Genomic DNA, 24,701 nt, shown 5'->3' on the forward strand with positions numbered 1-24,701 from the left:
CCGCTGCAGCTCAGCGCGGGGAGAGGGCTGCTGATAGAGCCGGAGCAGACGGCACTATTTTGTGGTAAATGTCACTCTAGTAATACTCAGCTCTGCTCGGAAATAGAAATACAACCCTGGCTGGCGTGCGGCGTGCTGAGCCGGGCTCGGAGCTGCCCTGCTCCCCTGCCAGCCCCGTGTCCCCATGCTCCGGGAATCCTTTTCCCTGGCATCGCCCTCCCCCTCCCCAGCTTCCCTGCCCAGCCCTTCCCTCCCCTCTGCTTGCCGCCACATAATGAGTTTGATAAGAAATTGTCTCGTTAACAGGATTAGCCATGGAAATCTCTAGTCCCCTCCTATTCATTTTGTAATGCTCTTCATCCTGTTCTGTAATTTTCTGCTGGTATTAGGCGGCTCCGGACCACCTCGGGAGATTAATTCCTCCTCCTTTGGCAGTGCCAGCGTGGCTGGTGACAGGGGGCTGCTCCTTGGGCAAGCCCCGGCCCCGTGGCCCCCACCCAGGGGATTCCTCCTCCTCCTCCTCCTCCTCCTCCTCCTCCTCCTCCTCCTCCTCCTCCTCCTCCCCCGTGCTCTGGTTCACTGAAAGTGTGTCACTCCCAAAGTCGCTTACGCAAACAAACCGAAGTGTCCCCAAACACTGCTGGGTTTCACTGCCAAGCGCTCCGGTGACTCAGAGGTGGATTAAAACCCGGAGAGGCAAACTGTGCTCTCCCTCACACCCGTGTGAATCCATTTCCGTGGGCAGCATAATTCCGGATTTACTTCTAGGAACATGACTTGCAAGACTGGCCCTTGGGTAAATAATGACTCTTGATTTAATAACTCCTGCCAGCCCTGCAGGATACCTCACTTCCGAGGGAGCTAATAGAGAGAGATCTTTCCTAACATCTGTTTTCCCAATTTTGCCGACTCGTGAGACTGGATCTGGGAAGCAGAAGCTGCCCAGTGCCGGTGAGTCCAGTGAGGATGGAAAACATCTGGAAAACACGGTGTTCCTGGTGCTGCTCACACCCCGATGCAGGGAGCAGGATTGGCAGTGCCAGCTCCTGATTATGCCCATCCCACATTTCTTCTGGTGTGTTTTCCTAATCCCTGACAAGAAAATCCCTGGTTTTGCTGGAAAACCTCTCCTCTACCACAGCAGTCGGTGCGCAGTGTCCTGTGCACACTCCAGGGCAGGGTGACAGTGCCCAGTGACATATGTCCCTGCTTGCCATCCTGTTGCAAAGTTCTGATACTCAGAAGTCCCCTCCAGTGTTTCCTTTTGGATTTTTTGGCTTGCCAGGAGTGGGGACCTGGCACAACAGCTGCTGGACAGTGACACCCTCCTTGTAAACCTTTCCTGCTTTTTGCTTCTCTCTCTTGTTTCACGTCTCCCTCTCAGAAAAGCCATTTAAATGTAATTCTGTTCTTAAACCCTCTCCCTCATGCATGCCTAATGAACAGCCGGCAGAGGTGCCGGAAACGGGCCCGAGTAGGATTCAATCTCGCCGAGTGTCGACAAGTCATTTGGAAGGAGCCCTGGGAGCGCGCCCAGTTTTATTACAGCGTAATTAGAAATAAAATCTTGTTGCGGGAGGAGAATGAGAGATGGGTGTTAATCCTGTAACGGGAGGAGATGGAGCCGTGCTTCTAAAGGGGATTAGGGAGGGGAGGTGGAAAACCCGTCACGACTCCCCGATTTCCACCCCTCCTCTGCTGCTCCCTCTGCTCTGAGGGATATCACAGAAACTATCCGGTCCTTCTGTCAGGAAAAGGGTCACTGCTCCTGGAGGAGTGGAGGAGGATGAGGAGGAGAGGAGGATGAAGAGGATGTGGAGGAGAGGAGGATGAGGAGGAGAGGAGGATGAACAGAAGAGGAAGAAAAGAGGATGAGGAGGAGAGGAGAGGAGAGGAGGATGAAGAGAAGAGGAGGAGAGGAGGATGAGGAGGAAACGAGGATGAGGAGGAGAGGAGGATGAAGAGGAGAGGAGGATGAGGAGGAAGAGGAGGATGAGGAGGAGAGGAGGATGAAGAGAAGAGGAGGATGAGGAGGAGAGGAGGATGAAGAGAAGAGGAGGAGGGGAGGATGAAGAGGAGAGGAGGATGAAGAGAAGAGGAGGATGAGGAGGAGAGGAGAGGAGGATGAAGAGAAGAGGAGGAGAGGAGGATGAGGATGAGGAGGAAACGAGGATGAGGAGGAGAGGAGGATGAAGAGAAGAGGAGGAGGAGGAGGGGAGGAGGATGAAGAGGAGAGGAGGATGTGGACGATGAGGAGGATGAGGAGGATGAGGAGGGGAGGAGGATGAAGAGGAGAGGAGGATGAGGAGGATGTGGATGATGAGGAGGAAGAGGAGGATGAGGAGGGGAGGAGGAAAGGAGGATGAAGAGGATGAGGAGGATGAGGAGGAGACGAGGAGCCCCTTGGTGCAGACCCGAGCTGCTGGCTCAGCTGGCATCCCTGGCGTTACAAATGCCCGTGACTCTTCCAGGTGGGAGCCTTTGGCTGAGCTCGCAGCTCTGCTGCCTTTGGAAGGGCTGGGAGCAGCGACGGCCCCGCAGCTCCCCCGGGATCCCCACGGCAGGCAAACACGTAAATAAATCTGTCAGATTTGTGCAGGTCCTATGAAATTTGCATTGGGCTCAGGTTACAGCTCCTCTTTAACATCTCCGCTAGGGAGGGATGCGAGGAGCTTTAATCTCAGTGCCCGGCCCTGGCCCCCTCTGCTCTCAGCATTTGCTGTGGCACGAGCTGGGCTCAGCCTGCTGAGATAAAAGGCAGCTCTGGTCCTGCTGCTGTGCCCTGTGTCCCTCCCTGCACTGTGTCCCAGGGAGGGAGGTGGTGATCAGTGCTGTGGGGTGGGCAGGATTTGCCATCCTGGCTGTTTTTTCTGTGGATGTTCCTTGTCCCCAGGTGAGCTCCATGCCGGGCAAACAGCATCCTGGAGCAGCAGCCACAGCAGAAAAGTGCTGCTGTGGCAGCGCTGGAAAATTACAGGCTTTGCTCTTTGGGGCTTCCCCCTCCGTGCCTTCCCCCCGGGAGGCGTTTGTCACTTTAAACGTGGCCAGAAATAGCACCAAACAGTTATTGGATTTGTCCGGGATGCCTTGGGATGCACATGCTCCGAGTATGGGTAATTCATAAACGCTGGCACCTATTGATTCTCCAGCAGTACCAGGGGAAAGTTATCTCATTAGTCTTATGAACTATAAAACGTGCTCCCTCCTGAAGCCCTGACCCCGTTGTTTTGATAAATCTATATTGGATAGAGCAGGAGCTGGTAACCTGCATCGACTGTAATCTTTCTCTTGGAATTGGGAGGCCCTTGGGAGCGGTGCTGGGGTTTCAGGGGCAGCACTGGCAGCTGCATGTGGGAGAGGTGTGTGTGTACTCAGTGAGACTGTGCAGGAGAGCCCCCCTCTCACCCTTCTGCTTTTCCCCAGGTGTGGGGCTTGGTCCTGGATATTTAGGTAGAATTTTGCTCATGGTGGGCTCTTAGCTGTGTTTGATCCGAGGGCTTTGGGGAGGTGTCTCCAAAGGCAGCAGCTCAAGTCTAGCTGGAAGAGTTACTAGAGGCAAATCGCTCCAGCCTGGCCACGGATGTGCTTAATCCTCTGCTTCCTGCAAAGCCTTTGCACCTCCTGGCAGGCAGAAATCTGATTTTACTTGGCGACCTTCGACGTTAATCTCCCTGGCAAACTCAGCGATAAGTCACTTGGGTGAGGTCTGTCGGAGCCGCTCACATCAGCTACAGCCCCGCATCTCCCCTGGACCAGCAGAACCTGAACCATCTCACCTGAACCTCCCCTGAACCAGCAGAACGTTCCTCGACAGAGCCACTTGTCCCCTCCCAGAAAAAAAACCCAAAGGAAGCTGTGCTGTCCGCTCGGGTGGATCTCACACGTGGTGGAACATTGTCACCTCAGTGTCACCACACCGGGCAAGGGGATGATGCCTCCTGTCACCCCACAATGGAGACGTGGATGTTACACCTGCAGGATTTCTGTCCCTGGGGAGGTTGTGACGGCTGGAGCCCCATCCCAGAGCCCGGATCTCGGGCACAAGGCTTTGTTTCCAGCGCAGGGCTGTGGATCCCCAGGCTCGGCCGCGTGTGAGGGTGTGGGCTGGGGCTGCCAGCACTTCACAAAATACAGCCCCGTTTCCATGGAAACCGGCTCCCCCCATCTCAAATTCCAGTGCAGCCAATGTTCTCCGCTTACTGGTTTGATGGGAGATGAAAAATTAATGTTTGATTTGCATGTCGTTGCAGTGCTGTGGGACCACTCCCCCTGCCCTTGGCGGGGGTCGCACAGATCCCGGGGCGCAGGAGCACAGTGCACACCTCTGGTCACAGCTGCACGCTGGTGTGGCCGTGCCACAGAACGGAGGCTTTGGCTGAGGTTTTGGCTGGTGAACCCAGAACCCTCCAAGTGGGGATGGAGTCACAGGGGTGTTGCTGGAGATGTGGGGATGGAGCTGCCAGCTCGTGTTCCCGCTGATCCAGCAGGGATCAGCATGGGGTGCCAGCCTGGAGAGTGCCTGTGCCTCTGTTAGCCACAGCTGACTGGTAATATGAATAATTATTTGCTGTTTCTTTGCTGTTTGGAGTCTCTCACTGTCTTGTATCAAGCAGTTGGAGTCAAACACACACATCTGGCTGAGCCACAGTTGGAATGGGTGATGCCAGCACAGCTCGGTGCTGCCGCTGCCTTGGCGGGTGCCAGGGACACTCCTTGGATCCCTGGGGTGGCATCCCTGCTTTCTGCTCGTGTCACCCACAGTATTTGCAGGGAATTGGGCCTGGGGTCCTGCCCGGGTGTGGGAGCCAGAGAGCTCTGGGAGCATCTGCCTCTTGTCCTCTCTCACTCGTGCTTATTCTGCACTCCTGAGTTTAACCCCAGAGCTTCCTTCTTGCCTAAACTGAGAACAAACGGGTGCTTCCAAAAGGTGCTGGAAGTGGAAACAGTTGTTTGGCCTCATCAGCTAGATCCTGGCTTAGCAGGCGCCGTGCAGGACTTGAGGGAGCCATTTGCAGATGTTGCTGATTTACAGGCTGGGTTTAAAGGTTTTCACTCTGAGCGTTCAGCTGCACTAAATTACCTTCTGCAGTCGTGGGGTTTGGTAGGGGGTGGTTTGGCTGGCAGCACGGTGAGCAGATGGAGCATCCCATCCCAGCTGAGACTGGCGCTGGAATAAACCCCAAAGCCCCGCAGAGCTGGGGGTGAAGGCCTGGCTTGGCACAGAGGGGCAGGGCAAAGCGCTTTCCAGGTGGGCCAGAGCCTCGGCTTATCCTGCCCTCCATGTAGCCACTACACAGGCCTTTCTATTCGTGTTAATTACTGTGATAATTCATGATGAATTACAGGGGTCAGGAGCCAGCCAAAGCCTCCTTTCCCCTGTGCCAGGCTCCAAAACCTGCTGGCCTGAGGGGGCTGCTCCAGCAGGGCCGTGCTGCCCTGGCTGCTCTCCCGCCACCCTCCTCCCGGGACTCAAACATCAGCTCAAGCCCTTATTTGTTTTCACATGATTCTAAGTAAGTTAAGCTAATTATTAACTCAGCGGGACGGATTCACTTTTAATTGCGGCGTTGCCATGGAGCGCGTGGCACCGCGGCGGAGCAGCGTGTGCCGGAGCTTCGTGCCACACGCTCTGCTCACCCTCTGCAGCCACGGCCTGCCTGAATCCAGGAGTCCCCGTGGCTCTAAAGACACCCCAAACCCACCTTCACACCTGGCCAGGTGTGTGTGCATGGCCAGGGTGGGTGATGGAGGGAGCAGTGCCTGCAAACGCTGCTGTTGCGCACACGAGGTTTCTGTGGCTCACCCAACTTCTCCAGCCTGTCTGAAACTTCAGCCAGAGCTGCACCCCGATGTGGTGGAGGTGCAGGAAGGTCCCTCTTTCCCTGCCACAGCTCCGGAATGCAGGGGCTCTGCTGACCCAAGTGCTCAGCCTGGGGCCAGGGGAGGCTCGCTCACTCTTCTCCTCCCTTTGTGTCTCCAGAAAATAGGTTTTTTATTACTTCTTATGGAGGTTTGTACATATCGGACGTGCAGAAGGAAGATGCCTTGTCCACCTACAGGTGTATCACCAAGCACAAGTACAGCGGGGAGACGCGGCAGAGCAACGGCGCCCGCCTCTCCGTCTCAGGTGAGCCCGGGGGGCTGCGGGCGTGGGCGAGGAGCGGCTCCCGTGCCCGAGAGGGGTCCCAGCCCTGCCCGATGTCCCCTCTCCTGCTCGCTGCCATCCCGCACGGGGAGGATGCCATCGCCACCTCGTGTCCCCGCAGCCAGGGGACACGGCGGTGCGGGGCGGGAGGTGCCGTGGGGGCTGCGCAGGGGGCTGGCAGTGCCAGGGCTGTGCAGGGGGCTGGGTTGGCAGTGCCAGGGCTGTGCCCCCCAGCCCGCAGCCCCCCCGGGCCGGGCGCGGCGGTGCCAGTGCCGCGCGTCACCCCGAGCGGCAGGCGACGGGGCGCACGGCGATGCGATGTGACAGCCCGCGATGTGAGCAGCCTGACGCGATGTGACGAACATGCAAGCGATACTGCGGCGGAGGCAGTGCAGTCCGGAGTGCCGGGTGTCTCGGGGCGCTCCCGGCTCCGCTCACTGCCCAAATTACTCCGCTCGGGAGGGAGGGAGGGAGGGAGTTCGCCCGACGCGCAGCGCGGCGCCGCTCCCTGCCATATGCTGCTCCCATCCTCGGGTGCTCCCGCACCGGCTCCTCGAATTAACCCCCTGGAGGGCAGGGAAGAGATGCAGGGCTTGCCCAATCTCGCTTCTCGGGGTCCCGGTCCCAGCCGTGCCCGTTCCGCCACGCGTCCCAGCGCTGCGTGGGCGTCGCCGGGTGGATCATCCCCAATCCACGAGCTTCGATCTGGCCCGGTCCCCTCCTGGTCGCTGTCATTATTTACACGTCACGGCGTTTTACTTCTGCTTGGGAGTAATGAAAGAGGTTTCTTTCCCCTGGAATTTAATTTCACGCCTGAGACTTAGTGATTAATTTTCTCCTTTCCCAGCTGCCTGATGGGCCCTTTTGCTTGTAAATTTTGAAATGTGCCACAAAATTTGTGTATTTTGCACCAATTAGGTGTCACCTTGAGTAATTCCTCCGGTGCTGAGTTTATTCCTCCCATCAGCTATTTAGGATGTGTTTTTCCTCCCACCTCGCCATGTGCCTGTTGTCCTGGCTGCCAGGGGCTGTGCTGGCCGGGTGGGACAGGGCACCCCATGCCCAGCAAGGATAAAGGGGTGCATCCTGCATTCCTGTATGGCAGAGCCACCAGCTCAGGGGATGGGAAGAGCCAGTCTCTCATGGATGGTGAGCGCAGTGTCACCATGCCAGGGGGTGTCCCGGTGTCCTTGAGGCACACCTCACCTCCTCCCCTTCCCCGGGTGAGCTCAATTCCTCTCCCATCCCAGATCCGGCAGAGTCCATCCCCACGATGTTAGACAGCTTCCAGTCGCGGGAGGTGAAGGCGGGCCGGCTGGTGGAGCTGCCCTGCATCGCCTCGGGCTACCCCAACCCGGCCGTGCGGTGGATCAAGGACGGGCGGCCGCTCCCCGCCGACAGCCGCTGGACCAAGCGCATCACGGGGCTGACCATCAGCGACCTGCGCGTGGAGGACAGCGGCACCTACATCTGCGAGGTGACCAACACCTTCGGCTCCGCAGAGGTCACGGGGACCCTCACGGTCATAGGTGAGAGCTGGCAGGGAGGAGCGGTGAGGAGTTTGGTCCTGCTGCCTTCTGACACGTAAAGCCTTTATCAATATGCAGCTTCAGGGGGTTATACAGCTGTATAAACAACAGCCTTGTGTTTTGGCACAGGGTTTGGCTCGCTGGAAGCCACTGTCTTGCACGTGTCCGACGTGTTGGGTGCTTCTGTGCTTTGCTTTGTTGATTTACATAAAATTTATGTCGATTTACATAAAATAAGCTCTAGCCAAACAGTAAATACCATCTGGGCAGGCCAAGTATTTATCACGTGCTGTTTTCCTGGGGGTTCCTCCTGTCACCGGGATCCTGGCAGTACCAGAGCCACTGTGCCTGCCTTACCTGGAGCACGGTGCCAGCCTGGTGTGTCCCCAGCTCAGCACTGTCCCTGTCACATGGAGCACATCTTCTTCCAGCCATCCTGCCACCTCCCCACAGTACCCCCGCCGGGGGCCTGGGGCTGTTGCTAAAAGCAGGAGCTGTCAGCAGTGAGGACGGTGGCAGGGCCACCTGCCTCGTTGTGCAGTGACATTTAACGCACAGCCGGGCTGGCGCTCCCAGGGCAGGAGGAGCCGAGAGAGCGCAGTGGGGATGAGCTGCCTCCCGCTGCACTGCCAACGCCTCTCCCCTCTCTCACAGACCCTCTGCGTGTGACCCTCACACCAAAGAAGCTCAAAACAGGCATCGGCAGCACCGTCATCCTCTCTTGTGCCCTCAGCGGCTCCCCCGAGTACGTCATCCGCTGGTACCGCAACACGGACCTGGTGGCGGTGGATGATTACATCTCCATCCGCGGCATCAGCAACGAGACCCTGCTCATCACGGCCGCCCAGAAGAGCCACTCCGGGGCCTACCAGTGCTTCGCCACCCGCAAGTCCCAGACGGCACAGGACTTCTCCATCATCACGCTGGAGGGTGAGCTGGCTTCCCGGCCTGGGGGCTTCGTCCTCTGCTCCTCTCTGAAGGGATGCTTCATGCATGGCTGTGGGGCAAGGACACGCACTGGGGTGGGGGTCCTGAGGCTGCTGCCAGCCTGTTCCTGGGCTCCCTGTGCTGTCTGCATGGCCAGGATGGGGAAGGACCACAATAAATATTGACTTGCCATCCCCAGCCCCTGTGCACCCCATTCATCAGCCCTCCCTGATCCACCGAGTGTTGGACAAGGGATGGGCTCTGCTGAGGGAGGTGTCCCCTCAAGCTGGTGTCTGTACCTACCTGCCACAGGGAGGCCAGCACAGCCATGTGTGTGTCACCAGCCAGGCTCCTGTCCTGGCCCAGCCTGGGGTGGGAGCTCAGTGCCATCCTGCTGGCGGGTGACTGCTGCTGCCTGTGGCTGCCGCTCCCTGACCCCCATCCCGCTGGGTGCCCCCCAGATGGGACCCCCCGCATCGTCTCCTCCTTCAGCGAGAAGGTGGTCAACCCCGGGGAGCAGTTCTCCCTGATGTGTGCCGCCAAGGGGGCCCCGCCACCCACCGTCACCTGGGCGCTGGACGACGAGCCCATCCCGCGGGACAGCGGCCACCGCTCCAACCAGTACACCATGTCTGACGGCACCACCGTGAGCCACATGAACGTGACCGGCCCGCAAATCAAGGACGGCGGCGTGTACCGGTGCACCGCGCGGAACTCGGTGGGCAGCGCCGAATACCAAGCGCGAATAAACGTAAGAGGTGCCTGTCTACTTTTAAATATCAGAATAGGACTTTTGCTGGGATTTTTTGGTTTTGGTTCTGTTCCCTCTTCTTCCCGGCCCTGTGGGTCTCCCTGGCTACCCCAAGCCTCACTCCCTGAGCCCTGCCCCGCTCCTCGCACACCTGCAGGGTTGAGCTTCTCTGGTGTTTAAAGCAGGGAGTTTGATAAAGTGGAAAGCAATTCCAGAGGCTTGGAGAACTGGAGCTTGGCTTTGCAGGAGTCAAAGGGCAGCACTGACCACACTGGGGTCCACTCTCACCCTGCCAAGCCCTGCCTTGAGGTCTGCACAAGGCACCCCACGCATGGAGAAGGAGGTGGCAGACCCAGAAGTGTCCCTGGTCCCCCATGCTCTACCAGCTGCCCCCATTCCCTACAGGAGCCCCACTCCTTGGCAGCCACCGTGCCCGGCGGCACCAGGATCTCCATGACAAACGATGATGAGGCAGCACATGAAATCGTGGAAAATGAGCTTTGATTTGTCATGTCTGTATTTTCTTTGTCTGCTAAAAGCCATGGCCGCGTTAATCACCGTGTTATTACGGCTGCAGCGCGTTGCTCGGTGTGTTCCAGGGAGTGCTCTCAGGCACGGGGTATGGTGTAAGCCCCTGCCCATTAATAATCCCCAATTAAAGCTCCCAGGCTTACAGGTGGGAGCGAGACAAGATAAGGGAGCGTTTATTTGTCTGCTGAGAATGAGGGTTGAAGGGCTGTGTTTGTCTGTGTCTCAGGTTTGAAATGGATCTAGTGGCTTTTTGGCTGGGATCCCAGGAGAGTCGGAATTTTGCTGCCGTTTACTGCTGAATTTGGAGGAAGTTCATCCCTCAGCCAGGAGAAGCCAGAGCAGCGTTTTCAATGAGGATGTTCCCTTGCCTCCCTTTTCCCCCTCTCTCAGCTCTTGATGGGCTGTCACTAGATAAGATTCGGGTTTCTTTTTCAGTGGCACAGAGCATGTCCCTCAGACAGGCCCATGACATGGTTACAGAGAGAGATGCTAATTCCTTTCTTCCTGCTCCTTCTCTTAACGTGTCCTAGAATGAGAAACAGCGTCCATCAGCTGATCCTGAGTGCCTGTTAAGCTGTTACCCTGCTACACCCTCAGGATGAGGAGTCAAGACAGGGTTAATCTTTAGATTACTTCGCTATTTTATGCAGCGGCTGGGAGAACAATGTAATTATTGATGCATGAAACCTCTCGTTTAAAGGCTCACCTGCAGCGTTCTCCCAGTCCTCAGGCAGCTCCAAAGCCAGACAGAAAGTGGTGGCTGTCTGGCTTTTCAGTGACACACAGGTTGGCAGTGGGGGGCGCAGAAAGCTGGGGTTTGAGGAGGTGAAGTGTTTTTGCCAGTGCAAGTCAGGTTCCCATAGCAGCTCTTGCCAAGGATGTTTGGCACAGTGCAGGCTGCTTCCAACTGGGAGAGGCAGAGAGAGGCTGTGATGCTGGGGGAGCTCTCCCCATCTCTCCCATGTCTCTGGTGCTGCCAGAGCAGCCAGGTGGAGGCACCCTGGGCAGCCACAGTGCCCAGAGCAGGAACACAGACACATCCAACCTCCTGCAATGGGCAGCAGTGGTGTGTGTGGGCTCAGCCCCCCAGCACAGGGCTGGGATTTGCAGTTTGAAGTGTGGCTGTGCTCCTGTTGGTAGGTGAGGGACAGCAGCTGTAGCTGGAGGCTGCAGCTGAGAGTGGCTGTCCCCACACGAGCTGAGAGGAGCCCGTGCCGCCTCCTCACCCAAACCAGGCTGGCTCCCGGCTGTCCTGGTCACCTCCTCTGCCTGTGAAGCTCGCTCTGGAGTAGCAGCAGATCTGCACGCAAGCAAACAGCCCTTCGGAATTAACCTAGCCTGCCTCTTCCTTCCTCCCCAATATGTAGGGCCCCCGAGCATCCGCGCCATGAAGAACATTACAGCGGTCGCGGGTAGGGACACTTTCATCAACTGCAGGGTCATCGGGTACCCCTATTACTCCATCAAGTGGTACAAGGACTCTCTGCTGCTGCCCGATAACCACCGCCAAGTGGTCTTTGAGAACGGCACCCTGAAGCTGATGGACGTCCAGAAGGGCATGGATGAAGGAGAGTACCTGTGCAGCGTGCTGATCCAGCCCCAGCTCTCCATCAGCCAGAGCGTCCACGTCACCGTCAAAGGTGAGAGGGTGGTGATGCTTGCCCTGGAAGAGGCAGGGAGAGCTCATCCAGGTGGCTTTTTTGGGATCTCCCTGCAGTGGGAGGGAGGCAGAGGAGCACCACATGGGGAGCTGCATGGCCAGGTGGTGGCTGTGCTCTGTAGTCACCAGGCATGGGAGCTCAGCCCTCGGGAGCTGGCTTGGCTACCTGGTCCTGCCTGCGCCAGCAGCTGCCCCGAGCCATGCTGTATCCATTTCCCCTTACAAGTGATGGAGCAAGGATTTATGGTGTAAACATAACGTATTAAAACATCTAACCTTTGCTTGGATCACCTTCACCGATGTTTTTCTGTGTGTGCTAGCTTTTAAAAAAATAATATTCTCGGTCTTCTGAGCGCACAGAACATCTTAAAAGCTTCTCCAGGCCATCAATTATTCAGCCCCATTGAGGGAGCTATCAGTCCTAATGAATTGAGCCGGATGCATTCCCTCCCAGTGCCTGGCTGAGATTGTGCTGGGAGCTCCCGGATCTCCCGTCCTCAGGAGTTGTCGGGTCGCCTCCGCCCGTCGCCAGCTCGGTGTTTGCAGTAAATCATTCAGACAAACACGGCGGCGCTGGGGACGGAGCCGGCCAATTGTCATCCTGCCTCTCACCCAGCGGGGGATTCGTGCACTGGATTTACTCTGATCCCCCTCCCTCCCCTCCCAGCCACCATTTTCTTATTAGGAATCAGGTTAGAGAGAGCGCATCAAGCTGATTAAATATGCCAGCACTTGATTAGCTACTGCTCTTCTCCAAGGCTTCCAAAGGGGAGAGGAGGCTGTGGATAACCTGTCCAAGGGCAGTGTGGGGAGGTCTTCCTGCCCCTGGGGTCTGCAGGGCTTGGCCAGCCCTGCTTTCCTCACCTCACATAAATCCCTATCTCCATGTGGAGCTCCAGGGCTTGGAAAGAGGCCAGAGATGTTGATCTTGTCTTGGGACACTGGGACAGGCAGGGCTGATGTGGGGAGATCATCTCAGGGTGTTTGTGAGCAGTTAAATAATGGGATTTGCTGGGAGGTGCCCTCAGAGGGTGCAGGATGCTGAAGTTCAGGTGAGGATTTGTGTATCCTGGGAAGCAACAGCTGCTGAACCCTTCCCAGTGTGGATTTACTGCCTTGATTAGTGGCTGGTGACGGGCTGAGGAAGGTGAGCAGGCTGCAGCGTGGTGCAGCACAGGCCAGATGTCTTCATTCCACTGCTGAAGATTTACACCCAGCCCCACTGCCTGAATTCCTCCTTTCCTCTGGCCCTTGGATAAAAGGTCTGTGGAGAAGAATAGCAAAGGCCCTAGAGAGAGTCAGAGAGTGAATAAACATAACTGTGTAGCACAAGGAGCACAGGGTGGCGTGGAGCACCATAAAGCTTTTACAGCCCCCAGTGCCTGGTGGCCACATGAAATGGCACCTGTGAGTTATGCAGGTCCTTCTGATCTCGCAGCAGTAAAAGCTTTACAGTTCCCTCTGGCACTGCTCAACCCCCCAGGAACAGGGATGTGCAGGCAGCCCCAGCCCTGTCATGAGGCACCATCCCCATCTCTTGCTGAGGGAAGCTCCTGCCCAGGTGTAGCTGCTGCTGCTTAGACAGGGAACCCCAGGATCCCAGTTTCAAACCTCCCAGCTCTGTGCTGACTGCGGCTGCTGCTGCTGGGGCCTCTTCCCTGCACTTCCCCAGCAGCACAATCCAAAATCCAACCTCCTCCAAGGTGCCCTGACAGTTCCTTATTCCTGCAGACATCTTTGAAGGTTTTAATTAATCCCATGTGGGTTGGTGCCGTCCTGGGGCTCCCACACAGCTCTGCTTGGCTGCAGCGTTTTGGGGAGTGCCAGGGCACTGTGGGATGATGCTTCACCCCACGGGAAGGCAGAGGCTGCTCACAGGGTCACCTCTGGATTGGAGCTGCTGGATGGGCTCTGCAGTGGCACCAGGGTGCTCCAGGCTGCGGCCAAACGAGAGCCTGGAAGCTCTGGAGAAAGGAGAATCACAGGGGGAAGTGATCTGGGAAGGAAAGGGGAGTTGTGAGCTCTGTTTGTGGGAAGCTGGAGCAGGGAGAGCTTGTGTGCCGGCCGGAGGGGCGTGTTTGGAGAGGCGCGGATCCACAAGCCCATCCCCGCTCTGCAATAGACTGCAGTGCATTCCCAATTAATTATTCATTAATTATGGAAAACAGGCAGCACTGGCTCCATGGCTCTGGCAGCTCGAGCCACGTTGCCGGCAGAGGGACAGGCCAGCCCTGCCTGTACCTGCCTGGCCCACCTGGGGGACAGTGACAGCCTCTGCTTGCCTGCTCTGGACCAGGCAGCAGTGCCAAGACCTGAGCGATGGGATGGGCACAGGGTGGAGGTGGGAGCCCAGGGGAGTGCGTGGGGGCTCAGGGAACTGTCCCCGTGCCTGTATGAGAGGGCAGCTCCACTCTGCTGAAGGGACAATTGGCAGGCTGCTAATTTAATTATGGAGACTGCAGAACGCGGATCTCATCTACCAGGTGCTGAGCCTTGTTAAGCTAATTGTCTCCCTCTCTCCGCTTTCTTCCCCCTCCCACATTGCCAGAGATGCTGCAGTTGCCTAATTAAGTTATCAGAAAGATAATGGCTGGTTCTGAATCCAGCGCCTTTAAGAAAAGCATCCATCTAATAATGGCTTTTCTGGGAGTGGATAAATGCTGAGGTGGAATTTCGGGTGGCACGTGCTGGGGGTGGCTGGGGCTTTCCCCGGTGCAGGGTCAGCGTTTCTCCATCCCACTCTCAGCAGGGTGGCCTTGCCAGGTGGGAGAAGTCTTCCTGCAGTTCTCTGCTTGATGGCACCTCCTGCTGCCCCCTGGCCTTGTTCCTATCTTAGTTTCTGGGGTGCTTCTCCTCCTGGGACCTTCCCCAAGCTGCCCTGCAGCCCATCCCCCTGAAGGAAGGCTTTCCTGGGATGGGCTCTCCAGCATTCTGTGCCTCTCCCCTCGACAGTCCCTCCGCTGATCCAGCCCTTCGAGTTCCCTCCAGCCTCCATCGGACAGCTCCTCTACATCCCCTGCGTGGTCTCCTCCGGGGACATGCCCATCCACATCACCTGGAGGAAGGACGGGCACGTCATCCTCTCTGGCTCCGGGGTCACCATCGAGAGCAAGGAGTTCATGAGCTCCCTGCAGATCTCCAGCGTCTCCCTCAAGCACAACGGGAACTACACCTGCATCGCCAGCAACGACGCTGCCACCGTCAGCCGGGAGCGGCAGCTCATCGTGCGGGGTGAGCCTGGGCTGACCGGCCACCTGCATCCCACCTGGTCCTGTGGGAGAGGGAGGGAGGGAGTGTGGGAGGGTGAGGAGCCAGGCTGAGCCACAGCACCCCCGTGCCCATGGGGAGTGGGGAGCTGTAGGGCTCTGATGGGGATTTTCCTGCAGTGACCGTCCTTTCTCCCAAACTCCTCAGTGCCTCCTCGTTTTGTGGTCCAACCCAACAACCAAGATGGCATTTATGGAAAAGCTGGGGTGCTGAACTGCTCTGTTGATGGGTACCCCCCTCCAAAAGTCATGTGGAAGCATGCTAAAGGTAGGGATGGGTCAGGGCTGTGTGTGGGGATGTCAGTGCAGACTGGGGAGAGTCCCTGGGCATGGCCACCCCAGCTCTGAGCTCATGAGAGGTGCTCTGCCTCAGCTGAACCCTGTCTCTCCATGTCCCCTCCTAGGAAGTGGCAACCCCCAGCAGTACCACCCCATCCCCCTGACAGGCCGCATCCAGATCCTGCCCAACAGCTCCCTGCTCATCCGCCACGTGCTGGAGGAGGACATCGGCTACTACCTCTGCCAGGCCAGCAACGGCGTGGGCACAGACATCAGCAAGTCCATGTTCCTCACCGTCAAGAGTAAGCACCCGGGGCTGTGCCACGGGACAGGGACCTGCTCACTGCAGTGACCCTTGGAGCAGAGCTGGGCACGGTGAGGGTGGCTGTGGGACATGGGGCCACCAGCACAGCCTGGTCTGCTGCAGCCTCCTTCTCTGCTCCAGCTGCACCAGCCGTGCTCCAGCCTCAGCTCCGCTCATCCCACGATCAATGCAGGGCACGGGAGGGCATTGATTCCTCCCCTCCAGGGACCCGCTTCCCTTTTGCTATTAAACACACTTTGTCTTTAATAAAACCAGGCAATCAATCTACATCATCCAGGAGGAAAGGAAATAGCTGGGCTGCTTTGACAGGGATGGGCTGGGAAGTGTTGTTAGACACCGTGTTTGAACTGTGTGTGTTATTGGATTGCTCTCCTGTTGCTATCAGCAGAATGTATAATTGCCAGCTCCGTGTTAGTTACTGGGCTTGTTGCTGCAGGGAGCATTGAAACCTCCAAAAGGAGGTGGCAGAGGGGGTCCAGAGCCATCACCCTCACTCCTGGTGTCTCCAGGAGGGGCTGGGTCAGGACTGGGCTCAGAAGGACTAAACTTTGCCTTGACCATGCTGGGAATGAGGCAGAGACCGTGCTGTGCCAGCAGGGATGGAGGCTGTGGTGAAGCTGTGGGAGCCACCACCCCTGGGTGTGCACTCAGGATGCTGTGGGCAGAGAGGACCTGCAGCCTTCTCTGGTCACCACCGTGCTCTGGCCTCCCCTCCCCAGCAGCTGCTTTCTTCTCTGACACCAGCAGCTGTTTCTCTCAGGGGCTTCTCCCCTCCCCACCCAGCCTCTGCCTTCCCAGGTTCCTGTTCCCCTCCCTGTCAGCTGTTTAATTTATCCCTCCAATGATGAATCAAACCCAGCGACTTCAAACAAGGCACTTCAATGAGGTGCAGGTACAAAGTCGAGGCGATTAATCCCGAGTGAGCATGAGAAGTCTGGGAGCCCGAACTGGTGCCGTGTCCCTGCTATCTCCTGTAATTGCATCCCAGGACAGGTTGCTTGCTGACTTGAATAGCACATAACCTTATTATGCGAGTGCTTTTGCATCTCCCGGAGCCCTCGCTGCCTTTGAAAAGGTTTGGATGAATAGGTAGACGAAGCGCCACAGCCAATTAAGCAATAGATGGGCTCTTTGTTTTGTTTCATTTTGGGGTTTTTGTTTGTTTAGTGAAATGTCAGCCCAATTAAAGGGAGATCAGCACTGGCTTTCCCTGAAAGTCAGGCCACTGCAGACTGAGTTAAATGGGAGTTAATCAGAGCCCAAACAAAGCGTGCAGGGCAGAGGGCAGTGCCACAGCCAGCTGGTGTCACACACGCCCTGCCCTGACAGCACAGCAAGGGGTGACAGGGACAGCCAGGTGACACACTGGACAGTGCATGGCTGAGTTCCATGGACTTGGCAGAGCCAGGAGCAGCCGGATGCTGCTTTTGTCAGGGAAAAGCCACCAGATTTGTTTGGGAATGTCACCCGTGGGGTTGAGGCTTTCCTGCCCCTGGGTGCCACAGCCCCTGGGCTCCCACAGCGCAGCAGCCTGTCCTTCCCTGCTTTGGGAAGGAACTCCAGCATCCAGCAGGCTGCAGTGTGAATGGAAGGTGGGGAGTGCTGGAGTGACTGAGCCTGTGCCCGAGGGGACAGCAGGCTGGGCTGGGCGCAGGTGAGGGGCCCAGCAGCGCGTGATAAATGTCATTTAGCACATGGCTGCGCACCTGCCCGGGTGTCGGGAGCGTGTGGCATGGGGACAGTCACGTCCCCGAGGGTCCTGCCAGAGCAGCAGCACCCTGGGCACTGGGGATGGGGGTTCTCTACCTGCTCCCAGCCAGCACCTCCGTGCCAGGGGCAGGTAGAGGTAGAGGGGTCTCTGCCTGTGGTCGAGGCACAGCCCTCTTTGGAAGTTCGCTGCCACATAGCACGAGCATAACTGATTGCTTCCATGCAATTTGAATTAATCTCATGCTTCAGGTGAAACTCAGCTAATCAGTGAAGAAAGGAAGCTGAGACGGGTGCAATCAAATTAACATCACAGAGCCAGCTCCAAACAAGAAAGAGGGGGGTGAGGGAGGCAGGCACAGCCCTTGTCACCCTTGTCACTGTTCTCATTCAGTTGTCACCAGCGGCTCGTGCCCCAGCCGGCTGTGGGACCGCAGCGTGCTGGTGGCTGTCACCTCCCTTTGTTCCCAGCCTTATCTGTGCCCAGCCAGCGGGACCAGCCTGTGGTTGTGGCCTTGTTAACAAGGCCGTGGGCACTGGGACAGGCTGGGTGGGTGGGCTGGGCACAGGAGGCGTTGGAGGTGAGTTGTCCTTGAAGGAAGCCCAGAGTGCTGCTTGAGCTGTGGCTGATGCCACATTATTGATGTTTCTGCACCCAGGAAGGGATCATGGACTGGTCAGGAGCAGCCCCCAGCCACCCTTGGAGGTCCCTGCAGCCAGTCCCAAGCAATGTGGTCCCTCTGCAAGCTGCAGAGCTGTTCCAGAGCAGGTGTTGGGCACCAGTGCCCCAGTCTGTGCCATCCTCACAGCTGCTGGAGGTTTTCTTGGGGCTTGTTGTGCTCTTTTCCTGCTCTGGACTACGTGCAGCTCCCTTGGGACCCTGGCAATTGAGAGAAGTTGATATGTTTACATCCAAGGAGCTGCTTTTAATCAAACATCAATAAGTGTATTTCAGTGAAGCAGAGCCTGAAACAGAGCTCCTCTCCTGGGGCCTCTGCTCTCAGGGAAGGGGCTGGTGTAGCCAAGGCTGCTGCAGGGGCTGTCCTGCCCCTTTGGCCACACACCCTGTGCTGCTGCACTCTCCTCCAGCCCGGGCTGAATGAGGGCTGCTTTGGGGCACCTGCAGGAGCTCCCAGCTGTCCCTGTGCTCTGTCCTCACCCTGGTGGGACATGGGATGCTGGGGCTGGGACAGTCCTGGTGTGTCCCTGACCCTGAGGCAGGCAGAGGTGTCACAGCACAGGCAGGCAGCTGGGGATGGAACAGAGAGTTAGGAGAAGTCCTGGGCTGCTTCTTGTCACCCTTGGTGCCCCAGGCTGCACTGCCACAACATCCCTGCTGTTTGCCATCCCCTGCCAGCTCAGGGGTGCCGTGCTCCCCTTGGGGCAGGATTGGCACCAGGCTGGGCACTGCACTGTCCTGCACCCCACAAACTCTGGCAGCTCAGGAGGGAAGGTTTCCTTCTCTGTTAATTGAATTACATTGCCACAGAAAGCCGAGGAGTCGTAGCTCATTAGAGCCTCTTGTGTCCCATTAGAACAGTGTGTGTTGCCTTTGCGGATTGTCATTATCATACATTACTGCAGGACTCAGCACTGCTGTTTGTTTATGCATTACATTTTTTTCTGCTTACCCAGCCTGCCCTCGGTCCCTCAGCCCGTTCTTCCTGTGTGGTGCCTGCCACAGCCAGCCTGCTGCATGGCACTGGGGTGGCACAAAGGCCTTGGCACTCGGAGCAGAGAACAGCCAGGCCAGGGATCAGTACAGCATCCTCATGGATCAGCCATCCCCATCTGTGCTGCACCCTGCTCGAGCACCTCTGGGTTCTGCACCCCAGCCAGGTGGTGACCACAGCACAGGGTGTCCCCACTGGCTCCATTTGCATATTGGGGTGGCTATGAAACAAAAAAAAATCATCTCTGGCATCTGCAATTCAAAGGCAGCCTTGCTGATGGGAAATCACACTCTGTATTCTGCCCAGGTTTATACGAGTGAATTATGCAAATCCGTGATGGAAAACATTCTTCCTCTCATCCTCGGGAGTGTAAAACCTTAGTCAATAATTCATACCCGCACGTCTCAGACTGGAGGCTTTCTCTTCATTATAGTGTGCACTTGGTTATTTGTCTTTCACGTTTTATTGTCTACCCCGGTGTAATGCTATGCATTATAAAATTTATCTGCTTCATTATTTTATGATCCTGAGCTGTATAATGCAGCGAGACGGTTCCGCTTCGGGCTGCGGGGCCTCTCGGTGAGAGCCGCATGCGCCGTGCCCTCGGCGGGTCCGCGGGGCCGGGCAGCCACAGGTGGCACCTGCCCGTGTCCCAGGCACACAGGTGACACTTTGCCTCCCCGCAGTCCCAGCCATGATCACCTCCCACCCCAACACCACCATCGCCATCAAGGGCCAGACCAAGGAGCTGAACTGCACGGCGCGGGGCGAGCGGCCCATCATCATCCGCTGGGAGAAGGGGGACACCGTCATCGACCCCGACCGCAACATGCGCTACGCCATCACCACCAAGGACAACGGCGACGAGGTCATCTCCACCCTCAAGGTGAGGCCTGCAGGTCTGCACCTGCCTGGGGTCTCGCTGGGTGCTGGAGAGAAGAAGGGAAGATGCAGGGAGAGTCCCCAGTGGGTGTCACTGAGGCTGGCACTGCGCTGGGCTCAGAGGGGTGGGGTGTTAGGAGTACCTAATTATGGGAGGGATTGCAGCTCCAGTGAGTGGCACTGTGGTGGGAGAAGGGATGGCAGGGCACAGTGCTGGGCTAGCTCAGTCTGAATTGGCTCCTGTCCCTGGAACTCTGGCAGCTGAAACCTGCAGACCGTGGGGACTCCGTCTTCTTCTCCTGTCACGCCATCAACTCCTACGGCGAGGACAGAGGCTTGATCCAGCTCACTGTCCAAGGTACTCCATCCCCCTGGGTGAGCCCTGCGGTGCAAAACCTTGCTGAGAGGGTCCCCCTGCTCCTGGGGGCCTTCTCTGCCTCCATCCCTAACCTGCCTGCGTGTCCCCAAGAGCCCCCTGACCCACCAGAGCTGGAGATCCGTGAGGTGAAAGCCCGGAGTATGAATTTGCGATGGACACAGCGGTTCGACGGCAACAGCATCATCACCGGGTTCGATATCGAGTACAAGAATAAGTCAGGTAGGTGACAGTGATGTCCCCTCAGTGGGGCTGGGGGCTGGCCTGCACAGGCAGGTGTGGGACTGCCCCACCGGTGCCTCCGAGGGAATATTCTGCATCCCGGTTCCTTTGATGAAGAAAGGAGAGAGCGGCATTAATGAAGTATGGTAATTTCTGTTGGATGGGAGCATTTGAAAGGGAATATTAAAAGAGACAATATTTGCAAAAAGTTGAACCCCAACGCACAACAGCGAGAGAGGGAAGCAGAGCCTCTCCAAGGGTACAAAAGCTGGAGGTGCCTGGAGACCTCACCTGCCCGAGCACAGCCCCCTCAGCACTGCAGACCCTGGACAGGATTCAGGCTCTGACCCTTCTGCCTGGCTCTGCTGCTCTTCCAGATTCCTGGGATTTTAAGCAGTCTACACGCAACATCTCCCCGACCATCAACCAGGCGAACATCGTGGACCTGCACCCCGCCTCGGTGTACAGCATCCGCATGTACTCCTTCAACAAGATCGGGCGCAGCGAGCCCAGCAAGGAGCTCACCATCAGCACCGAGGAAGCAGGTGTGCTCTGGGCTCCTCTGTGGCTGGTGGGGATGGTGGGCAGCCTGGGGGGAAGCTGGCTGAGCTCTCCTAAAGCCAGGGGAATTCCTGGTGAGGAGCTCCTGAACCTTCTCAGTGTGCTGTTTTGTGTTTGTGTCTCGGCAGCTCCCGATGGCCCTCCGATGGATGTCACCTTGCAGCCGATCACTTCCCAGAGCATCCAGGTCACCTGGAAGGTGAGTGAGGCTGGGATGGTGTGGGGGCTTTTTCTGGCTGTGGGGGATTGGCCAAATGCTGTCCCAGCTTGTCCTGACACCCAGCATGTCATCAGCATTACAAGGATCAGGAAGAATTGCCCAGGAAAAAGGAAAACCTGGAGGCTGTGCAAGCAGCTCACCTTATTGCTCAGGGCTCTTATCAATCATGTTTTACAACAAACTCATTATCTCATAGGGTGTCCGTGGGGGACCATGGGGCAGAGAGGATAAATATGTAAAAACTAAGGTGCTGGCTTGCAAAGTGTTTGAGCAGAGATCAATAAAGCTTAGAATCGGATTTATTTTTCCAAAGCTGCCTAATGAAAAATAAAATTGATTATAAAGTTAGGACTTGGGAATGAACTGCTAAGTCAATAAATTTAGGGTTCCAGCTTCTCCCCCCCCACCTCCCCTTAAGCACTGAAAAACAGATTAATGAAAAGTAAGATTCACTTGAAAGATAAGTCACTTCGTTTTAGGAGTATTTCAGCAAGATGGATCGCCCTGGCATTGTAACATAAATTTGCAATCAACCCTATTGATTTCTTAATGCTTCAGAGAAATATTGTTAAGATTGATCTCAATCTGGCCTTTCAGGCTGCCAGAGTTGGGATTTCTCCTGCTCCACTTGGGGACTGGTGCTGTCCAGGCAGCACTTTCCTCTCTGGAGGCTCTGAGGAAACACTGGACCTTTTTTATCACTGTTTTGCCACCCAGTGAAAAGCGGGGAGGGAAAACAACTTGAAAGCCTTGAGAGAAGCCACTGAGGACAGGTGGTTGGGGCACGGAGCCCTGTGAGGGATCACCCCTGTGACACTGCTCCGTCCTGCCCTCGTTGTCCCTCAGGCCCCGAAGAAGGAGCTGCAGAACGGGGTGATCCGTGGCTACCAGATTGGCTACCGGGAGAACAGCCCGGGCAGCAACGGCCAGTACAGCATCGTGGAGATGAAGGCCACGGGGGACAGCGAGGTCTACACGCTGGACAACCTCAAGAAGTTTGCGCAGTACGGGGTGGTGGTGCAGGCGTTCAACCGCGCGGGCACGGGGCCCTCGTCCAGCGAGATCAACGCCACCACGCTGGAGGACGGTAAGGACAGCCCAGGACCAAACCAGGCACCCTGGAACACCTTCAGCTGATCCCTATCCTGTCCCACACAGCTCTGGGGTGGCTCTGTGCTCCCTGGGAAGGAACTGGGAGCACAGGGGTAGCAGGACACCCGTGCCGCGGGGTTTGTGGCACAGCTGAAGGGTGCAAGGTGGATTTCGGCGCTGCCCAAGTGCCAGGCAGGTTTCCATCTGGGACATGGCTGCTGATGGTCTCAGTCGTTTTAAAAACAATGAGGAAAAAGTTTTGCAGTGCGTTTGCTCAGCAGTTTTTCATACTTAATTAAGGCTCTCGTTAGCCTGTCAAACCGCAATCGTTTCCTGGCTGCATTAGCACTCCTCCCGGGGTATTCAAGGGCCCCTGTTTTAGCAATAGTGTCTTTTCCATAATTATATTACCTTCATTTTGTTCAAACGGACTATCTGTATTAGTTTATTATACTCTGTCCCTAATTACATGGTGCTTATATTTTTGCACCTAAGTAATATGAAACAATAATCATTTTCAAAGAGGATCGTTACGGTGATGTATTATCATTTAAATGCTCATAAAAATTAGAGTTACCTCTTGCGGGGCAATGGGATCTAATTACCTCACATCCAGCCAGCTCTCCCACTCTCCCCTCACTGGGAAGCATCCTCCCTGTCACCACCAGCACAGGGATCACACCACCTCGCTGGCCCAGAAGGAAAAGCGCATGTTGGAGGCAGAGCACTGCTGGGCAGGACTGAGGGCTTCCAGCAGCACTGCAGGGTCCCTGTGGGTGCAGTCAGGGTGGCTCTGTGGGGCACAGCTCCTTCAGCCTGACATCTCCATCCTCCTGCTGATTGTCCTCCTCATCCCTCCCTGCCCAGTTCCCAGCCAGCCCCCCGAGAACGTGCGAGCCATCTCCATCACCTCGGACGTGGCCGTGATCTCCTGGTCGGAGCCCCCGCGCAGCACCCTCAACGGGGTGCTCAAGGGCTACCGGGTCATCTTCTGGTCCCTCTACATGGACGGAGGTGAGCACACCTGGGGAGCAGGTGGCACGGGGGACATGGGGGGCACAGGGGCTGACAGGCCGTGCCTCCTGCAGAGTGGGGTGAGATGCAGAACATCACGACCACGCGGGAGCGAGTGGAGCTGCGGGGCATGGAGAAATTCACCAACTACAGCGTGCAGGTGCTGGCCTACACCCAGGCGGGCGACGGCGTCCGCAGCAGCGTGCTCTACATCCAGACCAAGGAGGACAGTAAGTGGCTCTGCCACCAGCACAAACGGCTGAAGGGCACTGGGGAAACCCCCCGTGTACAGCCATGGGCAGGGCATTTCCCTTTTCCTTAAGTGCGGATATTTAAATATTTACACCCCGCCTGCCCTACTTTAATGCCATTAGCTCGCTAGCAGAGCATCCCTGGGCCTGTCCTAGGAGCCAGATGCTGGGAGGGAGGCGCAGCTGGGCAGGGTACGGCTGACAGATTAAGGAGATGGCCATTAAAAGCCAATCATGATTTCTAAAGCAGAGCTTGGGCTGCAATTAACCCTCCTGCCTGTGGCTCACACGGGGGCCAGAGCCACCCGTGGAGAGGTGTCCTGCAGGCAGACCTGTCCCTGCCTGTGTGTGACACCACCATTGCAGCTGCTTCCCAGGCTGTGGGCGGGATGCCAGCCCCACAGCAGGATGCTGTCGCATCTCCCAGCTGGGCAGAGACCTTGGAGACCTCCTGGCAGCAGCTCTGCCACGCTCTCCCTCCTCAGTTCCAGGTCCCCCAGCTGGGATCAAGGCTGTGCCGTCCTCTGCCAGCAGCGTGGTGGTGTCCTGGCTGCCGCCGGCCAAGCCCAACGGCATCATTCGGAAATACACCATCTTCTGCTCCAGCCCCGGCTCGGGGCAGCCGGTACGTGATGGGAATGGGGCTGGGATCACCACGGTGTGCCAGGAACGGGAGGGAGAGCTGATGCCAGGCAGCAGCCGCAGCAAAGACCTCTTGGGGTGCACTGCGGAACTGTCCAAGGGCATCCATGGGCACTGTGCACAGGGAACGGTCCCATCATCTCTCTGTTCCCATCATCTCTCTGTTCCCATCATCTCTCTGTTCCCATCCTCTGGCATCTGCCCTGCTCCAGAGAGGGAACCATGCCAGCGGCTGACCGAAAATGAAATAGAAATCCAACCTGGCCCCATCCCTCCTTGGTGAGGGAGAGGTTGATGGGAGGTCTGCAGACTAGTGCTTATCAAAAGCTCCTTCTCAAACTCATTTCACTATCTGAGCCTCTGGTTTCCAGGGCAACATAATCTTTTCATCAAAGCAACTGGTAAAACCGCTGGGATCCGATATTGTTTTCTTGGCATCTTGTCAAAACTGTCATTTGGGTAAAAAAAAAAAAAAATTATGTATACTATACAATATTCATATAGGTGTGTCTGCTTTGGGGTACACTCACATCCGTGTCCCCACAAGGGCACACGTGTGCTGACAGTGAGCACACGGGAACATGCCAAGTCATGTTTAAATGCACCCATCCTGCACCACGGGGTCGTGGAGCCCCATCCCTGCCCGGT

At 56.9% G+C, this 24,701-nt stretch overlaps 1 protein-coding gene across 1 annotated transcript in view; it reads left to right on the forward strand.

Annotated features, from left to right (window-relative positions):
* Window positions 1-24,701, forward strand: part of DSCAML1 (DS cell adhesion molecule like 1) — a 92,293-nt gene that overhangs the window by 58,422 nt on the left and 9,170 nt on the right. The window contains exons 4-20 of the mRNA XM_033081549.1: window positions 5,981-6,127; window positions 7,396-7,674; window positions 8,329-8,604; window positions 9,063-9,359; window positions 11,251-11,523; window positions 14,496-14,774; window positions 14,958-15,077; window positions 15,214-15,390; window positions 19,480-19,679; window positions 19,937-20,033; window positions 20,145-20,273; window positions 20,651-20,818; window positions 20,963-21,033; window positions 21,901-22,141; window positions 23,014-23,160; window positions 23,235-23,390; window positions 23,897-24,036. Of these exons, the coding sequence (XP_032937440.1) occupies window positions 5,981-6,127; window positions 7,396-7,674; window positions 8,329-8,604; window positions 9,063-9,359; window positions 11,251-11,523; window positions 14,496-14,774; window positions 14,958-15,077; window positions 15,214-15,390; window positions 19,480-19,679; window positions 19,937-20,033; window positions 20,145-20,273; window positions 20,651-20,818; window positions 20,963-21,033; window positions 21,901-22,141; window positions 23,014-23,160; window positions 23,235-23,390; window positions 23,897-24,036 (3,197 nt within the window). The remainder of the gene's footprint in view (window positions 1-5,980; window positions 6,128-7,395; window positions 7,675-8,328; window positions 8,605-9,062; window positions 9,360-11,250; window positions 11,524-14,495; window positions 14,775-14,957; window positions 15,078-15,213; window positions 15,391-19,479; window positions 19,680-19,936; window positions 20,034-20,144; window positions 20,274-20,650; window positions 20,819-20,962; window positions 21,034-21,900; window positions 22,142-23,013; window positions 23,161-23,234; window positions 23,391-23,896; window positions 24,037-24,701) is intronic.

Source organism: Catharus ustulatus, chromosome 28 (assembly GCF_009819885.2).
Source record: "Catharus ustulatus isolate bCatUst1 chromosome 28, bCatUst1.pri.v2, whole genome shotgun sequence".
NCBI classification, from domain to species: Eukaryota; Metazoa; Chordata; class Aves; order Passeriformes; family Turdidae; genus Catharus; species Catharus ustulatus.